General features: G+C 35.6%; 1 protein-coding gene across 1 annotated transcript in view; it reads right to left on the bottom strand.

Annotated features, from left to right (window-relative positions):
- HYDIN (HYDIN axonemal central pair apparatus protein) overlaps positions 1-15,405 on the bottom strand; it is a 293,325-nt gene that overhangs the window by 237,895 nt on the left and 40,025 nt on the right. Inside the window, exons 8-9 of the mRNA XM_081030536.1 lie at positions 4,911-5,112; positions 308-491 (exon numbers count right to left, since the gene is read on the bottom strand). Coding sequence (XP_080886662.1) covers positions 308-491; positions 4,911-5,112 — 386 coding nt within the window. The remainder of the gene's footprint in view (positions 1-307; positions 492-4,910; positions 5,113-15,405) is intronic.

The raw sequence follows: 15,405 nt of genomic DNA, 5'->3' as shown, positions 1-15,405 counted from the left end.
TCAATTTCCTCATCTATAGAATGGGGGACCGATTATAACTGATAATATATACACGGATGAGATAAATTGGGGAATGCATACAAAGTGTTTAACAGTGACTGGTCCATAGAAAGTGTGACTATAAACCTATGAGCAGGCTTACCTTTAACCCCCATTCACTGTCTCATAATGAGGATGAGGCTCTTCAGATGGCATCTTTATGCTCTCAGAACTCACTGTGTCCATCCCAGAGTAAATACTCTCATCACAGTAAGCCCTGCACTCCCACTTACGTTTATTGTATGTCAGACTGTACTTATGTGCTCACCAGGGGCTCAATGGTGAAAACGTTATTCAGGAAGAGCACGTCGTTTGCCTGAATGAGCCTCCTCTGATTCTCAAAGGTGCGGGAGAGAATGGAAAGCTGTTCTCGGAGGGAAGGATCAGTAACATACTCTTCAAGAAACTCATCAGTCTCATTCTTTTCCTCTTTGAGTAGATGCTCACAGACCCTAAAGAAAAACAGGAAATGTGAGATTCATTTGGTACTTCCCTGAAAAACATTATAAAGGGCTCTCCTGCAGTCCACCGTTCTGGGAATAGTCTTCCTCCATCACCCTGGGCTCGCCCCTCCTTGCCCTGAGTCTGTACCATACTAGCTGAATGATCTTGTACTTTAACGTCTCAAGAGCCTCAATTTCCTCTTGGTCACTTCCTTCAAGAAGTCCTCCTGGGCTTCCTGTCCTTCTCAATGTCCTTGCTTGCTCCTGAGCCCTCATGGATATTTGGACAATATTTCATTTTCGGTAATTGTGTTTCCAGATTGCTTTTTAAATACTTAACATCTATCCTGCCTCTCACACTTCAAGGACAATTTTATTTCCTTTAAACTTGCTTAGCTTTAATTCTTTCTTAGCTGTTAAAGTACCTGGAGAACAGAATCTAGAACCAGCAAGGACTAGGTTTGTATAGTGATTCTACTATCTATTTACTAGCTCTTTGAGTTGGGGAGTTACTCGTTTCCTCTAAGCCTCAGTGTCTTCACCTGTAAAATAGAAATAATAGGGGCTCCTCCGTCATAAAGATGTATTGAGGATTAAATGTGATCAAGGACCTGCTGCCATTCCTGGGACAAAGCAGGTGCTCAATAAATACCAGTTTTCTCCCTGTGTCAACCATAGGCAATTACCGAGCTGTCAAGCTTATACAATGCTCAAACTAAACCAAAGATACCTTTTTTACTCTTTCTAGCTCTTCAAATCCCTTGTGATAAGCAAGGAAAGCAGCCTTCCCCAGCCCCTCTACTCACTGCCCTCACCGAAGGTGTATTCACATTACTCCTGGTACCAGTTACTTCATCTGAATTTTGAAGCCTGAATATTATCTCCTCCCAGGGCATATGACCATTTGCCCAGCATTGTATGGTATTACCAATGATGAGAGACAAATTGTTTAGCTCTCTCAGTGAGAGCTTAGGTTCACTGAATTCCTGTCCCTGGCCCAACATTTACTAAATGACTTCATACAAACCATATGTTCATCAATGTCTTATAACTCTTTTTAATAACTTAAGCATTCAGGTTCCTTTGGCCACATAGCATAAAGATGTCGAAGAAATAGATTCAGTGTGTTCTGGTTCCAAGGAAGAAAGCATTCTGTGCTTCCTTTTTATTGCTATTTGGGAAGCAGTGTCCAAGGTAACGAGAGCTGCAATCCCTTTATACTGCCGGGCAGAGCAGCACAAATTAACGAGAGCTCAGTCCATAGAAAGAAAGGAAACCATTAATTCCTACGAGTGGAATTTGTGATACCTATCTTTAGGGATAAATCCTAAAGAAACAACCATGGAAGTAAATTAAAAACACAGCTACAAACATGTTCATCAAAGTGCTAGCAATGATACAAAAAAGAAATGTGGGTAAATTTGATATAAGAGATTGAAGGATTCATTAAACAAATGATGGGAATCATAAACATTACATTTATTTCGGAGGTTAACGGGAGTGGGGTTTCGGGATAAAATGCCTTGTATGGACCAAGGATGTCAATGCTCCATGAATTGAGGAATATGATTAACTCAATCCTTGCACCAGGAAACAAAAGACAACAAAACACAAATTTCCAAATGCTGCTCTTCTCCCACACTGTTGAGACTCTTGGATCAGTAACAGCTGTATAATGCAAACGGAGGGTAGTGGCGGGTGGAGAGACAGGTACCGGATGGAGAACTAGAGCTGTGGCTCAGAGTCTAAGAAGGGAACGTGCAACAGCACCTTGAGCTGGGCTCACTCCAACAAGGGATTTTAGATACCTCAGTCTATTGTTGGGGCATTTGTCCTGCTGATATTCATGGTCTCCTGCTTCAGAGGTAGTCCTGTTCTACAGACGAGGACACCTCTCATCAGAGAGTGTAACAACACACCAGCCATCTCTCTAAGTAAAACCAGGAATTTAACCTATTTTCCAAATGGTCTGGTAGCCACCAATGCCCATCACTTTCAGATATCAAGTACAGTTCAGCCTATGGACTACAGTCCACGGGGAAGACTTGTGTCTCCGGTACAGTAGCAATGAACCAGTAATGATGTCCCTCATCTTCAGGTACTAGACACTCTGCTCCTCTGCAGCACCCCCAAGTGGTAGTAACTGGATGCCGAGGAGAGTAAAATCTAAAAGCCATGGACTTCACAGTTGGGAAAAATACCCACATGTCCACACTTGGCATGGAAAGGACAGAGCCATCCACCTTCAAATGGGCCATGTGACCCTGGACACTGAGCAACTCTGCGATGACTGCTATAAACTAAGGCCTAGAGATTCTCCTCCCATTTACCAAGTACCACTCAAGTCTTCAAATTCTAGTATTACCCTAGGGAAGGGAAGGGGTCTCCCCAAATACAACTAAGATTAAATTTATTACTACCTGCGTGGCAGGCTCAAAGCCCAATAAAACTGACCTATCTAGAGAAACATGTCATTTCCTACACCTGAATGTTGCGAATAAATCCATGCTGACTACTATGTGGGAGAGAGAGAAGGATAAGGAGAAGAGAGAGAGGGGAGAGGGAGAGAGAAGAGAGGAGAGGGAGAAGGGTAGCACAATCAACAAACTCTTCACTTAGATGAACCAATCCAGTTTGGAGAAACATGAGTTACGTTGCTCTGTGTCACCCAACATGAAAATGTAGGTATTCTTATTTAGCCATCTGAAACCACTTTTCAAGTTCATTGTTTAAGGGAGAGACATGATCCTAGATAATAAAATTAGGCTTCCAATCATAGTTATGAAAATGCTATCCCATATTATTCCCTTGCTACAAAATGTTGCTAGAGGAACTAATAGAAAGAATAAGGGATATGGTGAAAGAAAGACAATACAAGAGAAAAGGAATAAGACTCAAGAATAGTATTAAAGGGATAAAGGTGTGAGTGTTGGGGTAGGTAGAGTGGGGGAAAAAGAAAAGAAATATCCATCTACATGTGATTGAGATTATATTCTCCATAACTTAGCATCTCTGATAGCAATTGGTTTGATTTTTTCTTGAGTTTCACCGTTGAAATTAACTTCCTTAAATACTCTTTGGACATAGGCATGGCATCGATCGTGTTCTATACATACAAAAGCACATATAGTTGAAATTAAAACTGTCTTTCCCTCTGATAGTGTATTCATTCTCCTCAGAATATTATGCCTACAGGACAAGCAGGATATTTAAATGTTACGTTTACTGCTGCTCCTTTGTTCGTACCTGACCTCCGATTTTATCTTTACACCTGCTTGGACCATTCTGATTGTTGGTACACACATGTCAGCTGGAGAATCAGGACAAATGAAGCAATGGGCGAGCTGTTTCCTCTTGCCTTTTTAAACTACTGGTATTTCTACACTAGGAGGCAAACTAAAGTTTTCAGGCAGGACAGGCTTTTCTTTTCTCACTTTTTAAAGACGGCACAGTGGCAATCCAGTGATTAAAGCTCATTGTCTGAATGATGAAGCTTCTGGTCCACTGTGTCCTGTCATTGTCACAGCTCCTTCTGATTCAATTAGGGGCAGCACAGTGGGAGATTTCTGCCTGGTTTCTATGGACCTAAGACTTTTATTTTCATCACATACTAACTTAGTTTTAAACAAAGCTTTGAAGCTTCCCAGGGTTAATCTTTAATGAAATTGGGGAGGCAAATAAAAAAGGCTGAAAAAAATTCCAATGAAAGCAGCAAAAGTGCTAATTTAGGGAGGTTGGAAGGAGTTTAAAAGAGGCAAGGGTAGATTCAGTAAAAAGAAATATTCAAAATGTAACAGTGAAGAGATTAGTTAAAAGAGTTTGGTTTTCCATTTTATTAATTTTCTCCACTGCCTGAAGTATCACTTTAAAAAACATAAGATTAAAGATACCAACAAGAAATCATTATTAAATTATAAGGTTAGCAGGGATTCAGCAATGCTACTAAAACTGAGACTATAAAAGCAATTATATGTAAGCCCTTCTTTTTCCTCATTCTTCGTATTTTCTGGAAATAGCTTTTCACTGAAAAAAAAAAAGAAATCCACACTGATCTCAACCCAAAAAAGATTATTTTTAGGAATCCTATGAAATCTGATCAATGTGGTTAGAGTCATGAAATAAATTACAGACAAGTAGATTAGTTTTGGGGAGAATAGTGAAGAATGATGTTTGGTGTTTAAAATCCAGTAGTTTCGCTACCAATTAATTATAACCAGGTTGGAATTAACTGAGAATGGACAACATCGTGTTCCATGTAGCTCAAATCAAGTTCTTTAAATGAAAAAAGGAACACCATACACTGGAACCAAGTTATAAAAATTTCACATTGTTGAGTAGGTTAAAAGCCACAAAAGTCATTGATTTTTCATAATAACTGAGCTTTATGTTCCCTCAAATGACAGCATATAGGTGATTTGTCTTACAAACCTGTACTTTTCTTTGTCTTCTTCTCCCTGGGCAGCAAATATCTTCCACTGGAAATGGGCAATGATGTCACTGCGGTTGTAAATGGTTACAGTTCGCTGATTGGTGAGAGATATGTAGGTTTTCTCGATAATCAGAGAATTCTTGTCTAGCCTTATATTCATATCTATGGCAGCTCCATACAGCGACACAAACACTTTTTCACCTAGAAATTTAAAAAGTACAATGGGAACGCACTTTGAGATTTATTCTAGAATGATGCTACTAAGCTATTTTTTTCATAAGGTTAAGTTAGGGAATATTGTACAAGTATTACACATTTAATTCTTTCCCCCTATCAATCCACAAGTCAGACATGATCAGAAAACGTAAATATTATGTTTGGTACAATTATAGAGAATCCAACTATCTTGCTTGGTCATTGTAAAAAATATATAAATTGTTGTGGTGGGAGCTCCAAGACTTTTTCTTCTTTGTAATAGTTTTAAATCCTACAGCCTGACCACGAGGGCACCTGAATTCTAGAATTATAACCATATGCCTCATCTCTATTTCAAGCGTGAGCTGGATTTCTGATTCTTAAATTAGCTGTACCAAGTATAACTGGGAAGAGCTGCTCAGCATGAGAGGATCTAAATCCAATCAAAGGGGATCAGGAAAGAAGTTCAATAACTTCATGAACAGAAAACAGACTATTTAAAAGAAACCACATTCCTAAACAACAGTAGTTAAAACAAAACAAAAATGGCACACACACACACACACACTCACACACACACACACACACATACACACTACAAAAATAGAAAGGCAAAAGTTATGTTTATAATTTAAAATTTTTTAATGTTAAGAACAATTTTATTTAGCATAGTAATTTAACTACTGGACTTCATTCAAGATGCACCAATTGCCTTAATTCTAGGTGTATAAATGAGGGTCCTGCTTCCAAAAAGACACAAACCTACAAACTATATCTGATCTCTGCAATGTCACAGGAAGTGCATAGAAAAAGAAAACAGTTAAATACCATCAATGTTCTGTTGATCTGTGCTGCTGAAGTTTTAATCAACACAAAGCATAATCACTTGTACCTTATTTTTTTAAACAAACATTTCTGCTCCATTCCCTATTGTATGCACCAAGCAGCTAGTTAGTAAATTGACAACAATATACATTGTAAATGTTATTTAGGTGCCATAATTTTGAAAACAGCAAAACTTTCCCCAAAATTTAAAGAAAAAACATTTGACTCTAAAATTTAAAATTTTTATTAAAAAATGTGTATACATAAAGTAAAATTTTCAAGTATTATAAAAGTGTATACCATGAAAATAAAATGTCTTCCTCCCCTTCACTCAATCATACCTGTTTTTTAGAGGTAGAGCTGTTAATATTTTCATGTACTTCCATCCCAAATAAAGGTATGCACACTTGTCAACTTTTAAACTTTCTGATAAGCTAAATTTAACAATATGATGAGTAAAAACTCATTGTTACTATAATTTACACATTCTTAATTATGGATGATATTGAACATCTTTTCATGTATTAATTGATATATATATATATATATATATATATATATATATATATATATATATGCTTTTTTTTTCTGTGAGATGCCTATTATATAACCTTGGTCATTTTTCTTTTGAGGAGTTCATCTTTTGCTTATTAATTTGTAGACCTTTTTAATAATAAAAAATTAACTCTTTGTCATATATGTTGCAATTTTATTCTCTGTAGAATTTTTAATTTCTTTATGACTTCTCTCTGAATAAATGTTCTTAAGTCTTTATGTAATTAAATCTTTAAGTCTACTTGTAATTACTTTCTTTATAGCTTTAAAAAATAAGTTTAGACAACCCAATTGAAAAATGGGCAGAGGACCTGAAGAGACATTTCTCCAAAGAGGACTTACAAATGCCAAATAGACATATGAAAAAAATGCTCAACATCACTAATCATCAGAGAAATGCAAATAAAAACCACAATGAGATATCACCTCACCCCATTCAGAATGGCTTTCTTCAACAAGACAAATAGTAACAAGTGTTGGAGAGGCTGTGGAGAAAAAGGAACCCTGGTACACCGTTGGTGGGAATGCAGACTGGTGCAGCCGCTATGGAAGGCAATGTGGAGGTTCCTCAAAAAATTACAAATAGAATTACTATATGACCCAGCAATCCCTCTCCTGGGTATCTACCCAAAGAATTTGAAATCATTTATACATAAAGACACGTGTGCTCCAATGTTCATTGCAGCTTTGTTTACGGTGGCCAAAACATGGAAACAACCAAAATGTCCTTCGATAGATGAATGGATAAAGAAGTTGTGGTATCAGACAATAGTTTAGTGGTTACCAGAGGTTAAGGGGGGTGGGGGGAGGGAGATGAGGGTAAGGGGGATCAAATATATGGTGATGGAAGGAGAACTGATTCTGGATGGTGAACACACAATGGGATTTATAGATGATGTAATACAGAATAGTACACCTGAAATTATGTAATTTCATTAACAATTGTCACCCCAATAAATTTAAAAATAAATAAATAAAATAAACAAAGGAGAAACAAAAAAAATAAGTTTAATAAGTTTAATAAGTTTAGACTTTTTAAAATATAAGTTTAATAAGTTTAGACTTTTTAAAATCACATTTCATCTCAACTTCCACCTTCCCTTCAAAAGTGATTTCTTTCCTTAATGAAACTAAAGCAACCATAAGTAGGTCTGGTTCCATGTACTACTTAAAAAGAAAGACGGGTGCTTTTCTTTTTTCAGCAATGATAAGCTAGGTTAAGTTAAATGACTTTCCTGCTGAACATAACTAAAAATCTGAGATATATATGAATAAACATCGTCTTAAAGGCACTTCAGAGCCATCATGATGGTAAGAAACTATGAGGCCAAAATTAAAGAAAGAACAGGACCCAAAGAGATAAATGAACATGGAAGAAAGTTTGACCTGAGGACATGCTACTCTTAGACATTGTGAGCTATCACTCTTATGAGGGCAGGAGTGACAGAAATCAAAGCCCCAAGCCTATATAAGGGGGAGCTTAAGTAAAAAGAAGGAGGAGGCTCTCCCCACAATAAATTGATCCTCAAAGGACTGTATCAAGATGAGGGTGAACCAGAAGTAGACTAGCCCCGGTTCCGAATTAAATATTACACTGGATTTATCTACCTCTTGCAGAGAACTTCAAGCCTTGAATTTAGTGATCATGGACCAGCTTTCCCTTCAGAAACCTGGAAGAAGCAACTCACTTCTCTTTGGAGAAAGGTACCTGCATCCAAAGTTTCAAATTTTTCAATTAAAAAAAAAGCACATAGCCAAACAGAACCAGGCATGCAAGGAAACAAAACTCCATAAGTGAGAACTTACAAATACAAGAAAAACAGAAACAGATCCACAAAGAATCAGATACTAGAAAGATTACATATAGACTATAAAATAACTATGCTTAGTAATTTAAAGACACAAAAGATGAGCTTCACTATATTCAAGAATAAGAAATTAAAAAAACAAAAACAAACAAAAAAAACTAGGGGTGGCCAGATGGCTAAGTTGATTAGAGCATGAGCTCTGAACAATAGGGTTGCTGGTTCAATTTCCACACGGGTCAGTGAGTTGCACCCTCCACAACTAGATTAAAGACAACGAGCTGCTGCTGAGTCCCAGGAGGGATGGCTGGATGGCTCAGTTGGTTAGAGCGTGAGCTCTCAACAAGGTTGCTGGTTCAATTCCCACATGGGATGGTGGGCTGCGCACCTTGCAACTAAAGATTGAAAATGGCAACTAGACTTGAAGCTGAGCTGTGCCCTCCACAACTAGATTAAAGAACAATGACTTGGAGCTGATGGGCCCTGGAGAAACACACTGTTCCCCAATAAAATAGAATTTAAAAATTATCCCTTAAAAGAAAAAACTAGAAAATTTGAAAAAGAGCCACACTCGAGGCTCTTGTAAAAATAAAATAACCTAAATTTTTAAAACTCTAAGAATATACTTAATAAGAGAATTTTATTAATTTTAAAGATGGCTCAGAAAATACAAAAGACAGTATGAAGAAATAAAAAATACATGGGAAATGCACAATGAATGGGTAAAAGATTAGGCAGATGGAGTGAGATAGTGTAAAGCTCAGAAAGGAAAAAGATAATGAAGCAAAGACAGTATTTCAAGAAATGATGATTAAGAGTTTTCTAGGATTGATTAAAGGCATCAGTTCACAATTCTAAAAGCCCAAAGAATACCAAGTAAGATAAGTTAAAATAAATTCATACATAAATATATTACAGTGAAACTGCAGAAAATCAAAGACAAAGAAAAAAATCCTAAAAGTAGCCAGAGAGAAAAAGACATTATCTTCAAAGAACCCATGGTTAGAATTACAGGTAACTTTTCAACTGAAACAATGGAAACTAAAAAACAATGAAATATCTTCTTCAATATAAGGGAAAAGAATGCCAACAAAGAATTCTACAATGTTTCAGCTTTTTTTTTAACCCAAAAATATCTTTATTTTGTCCTCACTTTTTAAGGATATTTTCAATGGGTAAAGTATTCTAAATTAGCTTCCTCCCCTCCCCCAACACTTGAATAATGCCATTTTAATGTCTTCTGGCTTTCACAATTTCAGCTGAAAAGTTTGCCATCAGGATTTATTAGTGTGCCTTTTAAGGTAATGTGTCTTTTTTCTCTGACTAGTTTCATAATATTCTCTTTGCTTTGGTTTCCAGTATTTCTACCATCAAGGATTTGCTGAGCTTTGCGAACCCTGGATTAATATCATCACTTTTGGAAAATTCTCAAAAACTCATCACTTTTGGAAAATTCTCAGACACTATCTCTTAAAATATATTTTTTACCCCATTCTTTCCTCTATTTCTAAGACTCCAATTACATATATGTTGACATTTTGACTGTGTCTCACAATTCACATGGCTTTTGCTCTTGGTTCTTTTTTCCTCCCATTCTTCTACTTCTCTCTGTGCTTCAGTTTGGTATTTTCTATTGACTTTTCTTCAGGTTCACTAATTCTGTCTTCTGCAGTCTTCATTCTATTGTTAAACTAACACAATTAGTTCTTAATTTCCAACATTGAATTTTCAATATAACATTGCTATTATACCCTAACAAAGAAAACAAATAGGCCAATATGTAAGCTTACTACACTTATGAATATCAATGTAAAATCCTAAATAAAATATTAGCAATCACAATTCACCAGCACATTAAAAGAAAGATATTTTGCAACCAAGTGGAACTTGTTTCAGAAATGAAAGCTGGCTCACTATTAGAATATTTATTAATACAGTATAAATATAAGGAGACAAATTATATGATCTTCTCCACTGATGCTGAAAAAGAATCTAACAAAATCCAAAACATGTTTTTTATTAAAAAACAATAAAATAAGAACTGACAGAATCAAAACATAGTATAAAGTCTCATAATTAAAACAGCATAAAGAGACAGATCAATGAGTGGAATGGAATAAAAAATCAAAACAGACTCAAACACATATTGGAATTTATTATATTATCAAGGCAGCACCTCAAATCACTGGTGTAATGATGAACTTTGTTTAAAAAAAAAACAAAGTGCTATTGGGATGACTTGGTAGCCATATGGAAAAACAACATCAGAATAAAAGCCAAATGAATTAAATATTTAAATGTTCAATATGAAATCATAGACAGGAAAACTTTTACATAACTTTAAAGGGAAAATTCTCTAACTGTGACTCAAAATCCAGATCCCTCTAAAAAAAATTAAGAAAAGTGATTACATAAAAATGAAAAAAGAAATTCCACATGGCACAAAAATTCATAAGCAAAACAAAAGAAAAACTGGGTAAGATATTTGCAACTTGTACCTGAGACAAAGGAATTAAATACCCAAATATATAAATAGCTCTTGGAAATCAATAAGACAATCCAATAGAAGCATGGGATAGAGTTGCAAAAAAAGAAATATAATACAATGCATTAATGGATGCTCAACTTCACTCATAATAAAAGAAATACAATTGAAGATGCATTTATATACCATTTCCCCCCATTAGATGGGCAAAACAAAAATAGAAGTTTGAGAACATAATCCATTGTCAAGACTGGGGAGAAGGCACTCTCATACACTACTGTGGGAATGCAAAATGGTACCATTCTTCCCCACTCCATGGAGTGAATTTGGTGACATAGATCAAAATACCTATCAAAATTATAAAATTATTATTATCTGGCCCACTTCTAGGAATTTATTCTATAGATGAGTCAGAATAAGATCAAGGGTATTCATTACAATATTGTCTTAATAACAATAGAGTGGAAACAGCTGATGTAATGAAGAGAAGGCTAGTTAAATAATTTGTGCTATACCTAAAACGGAATACTATGCAGGTATGAAAAAGTATACAGAGATATGGAAAGATATCCAGGATATATGATTAAGTAGAAAAAGCAAGGTTTATAACAATTTACTGAGTATGTTATTTGAGTATATGAGGGGAATATGAGAACATGTACGAGTGTTCGTGTTTGCATCTATTTGCATAAAAACATTGGAAGGATATACAAGAAACCAGTAAAATGAGAGCAAGTTGAAGAAAATGAGGTAGGGTGGAAATAACACCTTTCAATACTTTCAAATATTGCTTTAATTTTTGAACATATGAATACATTACTTATCTAATACTTTAATGTAAAAAAGGATTATAGGGCCTCAGGAAACTTCTAATAGCACTAATAATGAGAGAAATTAAAATAAAATACCGTTCCATTACCATCAGATTAACAAAAATCAAACAGCTTGACAATACTATTTTAGCGGTATATTGGCAAGAATGTGGAAAAACAAGAATTTGACATACTACTGATGGAAATACAAATTGGTACAACTACTTGACTAATCAATTTAGTTTCAGTAAAGCTCAAGATTCATTTGCCCTATAACTTAGCAATTGTACTTCTAGATATTTATTCTTAGGGAATATCTCACACAGCTGCACAGGAAGACATATATAAAGCTACTCGTTATAGCATTGATTTTAATAGCAAAAAACTAGGAATAGCCTAATATTCAATAGGAGAATAGATTAATTACAGTATTTTCACAGACTGGAATATTTGCATTAGTTAAAATAAATCAGAGCTATATGTATCTATATGTTCAAACCTTTAAAACATAATGTTAAATGAAAAAGTCAAGTTGAAAAATGCTACAAACAGTACGATACCATTTATGTGAAGTTTAAAACTACTTGAGACAATAGCATACACTGCTTATGGATAAGTAAATATGTTCGAATAGCATAAAAATGCACCCAATTACTGCTTTTCTGAGGACTAAGACATGTGAATTAGATCAAGAAAGAGTAACAAGGTGACTTCAAATCTATAATCAGTTCAGTTATCCATAAAATAAAACATCTAAAAGAAATGTATATAGCAAAATGTTGAGATGTGTTCAATATAATAGTCGTTGATTATATTATGTCTGTGCTTTTGTGGTTAGTTGAAACATTTCATTGTTGAAAAACTAATCGAGAAAAATATCCAAGGGCTTACTTATTTCACACAAATCTAGGGATCAGAGAGATTAATATCATCAACTTGAGTTACTTACTGCAGAACTGTTCCTTCCCAGAAATACAGCAAGAGCCACTATATTCTTTTCAAGAACTATTTAATATTTGTTTTTTTCCTCCATCTTCCAAAAGTCATCATATCCTCAAAGTGAAGGGAACAATAACTCTTGTCTTGTCCTTACAGTTGTTGAAGTACTTGCTTTTTACACCCACTTTCCTGAAGACAACCTTAAAAGGGTCTCCAGCCACTAGCTACTTAGAAGACTGGTAGGATGGAAGGCGTGTTATGCCTACAAAATGGATGAGGTTGCCAGGCCTCAGCATTTCTGCGTCCTTGAAGCACCTGTTCCCACACTAGGTCCTTTGGGGTTTCTGGGGTTGAATGATGCAATCACTGTAGATGAGGTTAGCCACCGTCATTTATTATGTCCTAGTAAAGATGTATTTTGTGGAAGGTCTCATTACCTCTTGCCAGTTTTGCTACTATCAATCTAGCAAAAACAAATATGAACAAAACTAATTTTACGAAAAATATGAAGCCAGCTATATACACAGTACATTTCATACTGTGGTTTCAGTACTTTCAGACAGCAGAGGACAGTAAATAAAATATATGAGTGGAGCCCTAGATTCCCTGGGGAACTAATAAGTTGATGAATAGAGTGAGTGCTTCTCATCTCTTGGTCACAGCAGGGTCAGACTCACCAGTCAAGTGAACTGGTGAATCAAACTTCTTCGGAAGTTCTTTTTTTGTGTGAAAGATCCAGGAAACAAATTATGGGACTTGACCCAGCACATCAGTGGCAATGCCAAAATTGGTATTATAATTTGCATGAAAAGCATTGTAGGATTATAGAAAGGGTGCTGAAGACCTGGGTTCAAGTTCCAGCTTTACTCAGGTGTACAGTTAATATTTAATGTCTTTAGGCCTCAGTTCACCGATCTCTACAATTAAGGTAATTAAAGAGATGTCCTCTGATGTCCCTTTAAATTCTAACACCTAATGACTTGAGAGTCTTTACTTCCTGTGTAATTTACAGAAACCTCATTCCACTTCCCTAAACAATCCCTGACCATTCAGGTGTCCTAACTCCTGCTATTCCCTATCCTAAGCTATGGAATAAAAAGCAGAAAAGAAGACTAGATCAAGGAATACTTACATTGCCTCTAAGCCATGTTAAAATATCTGCTTCTTTTATAATAACTATGTTTTGTTAGATTTTCTAAGTATAACAACACACATTAATAATAATCACATAATTCAAACAATGTTCATGCAGGTAAGTCTGTGTAGGTGTATTCAGATAAGTATTATTTAGCAGTTTCAAGCTATCATATCACACTCAATTACTTACTATATTATATTTTGGTATTCCTTGTTTGGCTTTTGGGAGGAAAAGAATTTGTTTACGGTTAATCAGAGCAAAATAGATAAATGACCATGAAGCTGCCCTTTGAAGTACTAAATTATGATTGCTTATATATTTAATAATAATACATCTCCACACCTTTAGGGAAAAAGCCTACTTGCCAACTTCTGACTCCTGAATTGAAATATCTCCTCTTCAGTTATAGACACAATACTTTAAAAAATGCTGAATAAGTGCATTAGCTCTATAGCCTGATTATGCCAGTGGCTAATGTCACCTCTAAGATGACAGCAACCTCACCAGGCACTGAAGAAAAAAACTGCTATGCTTACTTCTAGTGCTCATTCAAGTAACCAACGGTTCAACAACCATGCCTCTCTCATTTGTTTTTTTTTTTATTTTTTAGCTTAAACAACATAAATTTATTTTCTCACAGTTCTGGAGGCTGGAAATCCAAGATCGAGGTGCCAGCAGTGTTGATTTTTGCTGAGACCTCCATGCTTGGCTTGCAGACAGCTGCCTTCCTGCTGTGACCTCATATGGCCTTTCTCTGTGCAGGCCTACTTCTGATCTACCTCTTCTTAAAAAGACACCGGTCCTATTGGATTAGGTTCCCAACCTTATGACCTCATTTAACTTTAATTACCTCCTTAGAGACGCTATCTTCAAATGCAGTCATATTGAAGGTTAGAACTTTCAACACATGAATTGTGGGGGGCACAATTCAGTCTATCTTTTTAAAGCCCGTTCTGAATACTAATGTCTCCCTGAACCTTTAGATTATGTAACGTTTCTCAATACCCAGTTGAAAAGTCCAAAACTTAAGCAATTAAACTATCTGTTTGAGTCTTAATAGTCAAATATTTTTACTTCTCAGTTTTATTGAAATGATAAAACTAGTTTATTCATTATCTGTTTTGTTTCGATTTTTGTTTGGCTTGGTTGTTACCAATGTAGTCTTGAGTAATTGTATTTTTAATCTCTTCTGGAGGGATTTGCTTGTCAAAGGTATAAAATCACTTTGGTTCTTTCACAGTTTCAGACTAACTGAAAAGGTAACTAAATCATTTCTAGGGTCAAATCAATTGCCTAAACAAACTTGATTTCACTACAGGACACACACGGGAAGAGATCTGGTTCAGAAAAATGTTAACAAGTAAAATATTAGATATTGGTGAAATTTACACTCAGTATCCTTAACTGCTAGAACACTGGTTCTGTTGAAAAAAGCAAAATCTCCTGGTTGCATGTTATCAAGAATATATCCAGGGGAGGACTAGCAACTGAAGGGAATAAAAACAACTTAGAAATGTGATTGAGTATTTCCCGCGGAGGAGTAGCAATGCTCCTCCTTCTAGAACACTGTTTGAGGAAGTATGAAGAAAAACCCATACTTAAATCAATTTCCCTCCTTAAATCAATTAATACTTCAAACAGCTGCAGAAAGTTCAATCGGATGCTTATTTAGGGAGATGAGAAGCTAATGATCATGGCTGTTTGAAAAAGCTACATGATTAACTGTGTTTAGGCAGTCAT

Source organism: Rhinolophus hipposideros (genome assembly GCF_964194185.1).
Source record: "Rhinolophus hipposideros genome assembly, chromosome: 21".
Classification (NCBI taxonomy): domain Eukaryota; kingdom Metazoa; phylum Chordata; class Mammalia; order Chiroptera; family Rhinolophidae; genus Rhinolophus; species Rhinolophus hipposideros.
The sequence above is the reverse complement of the archived record's forward strand: the minus strand, read 5'-3'. Positions and strand labels throughout refer to the sequence as shown.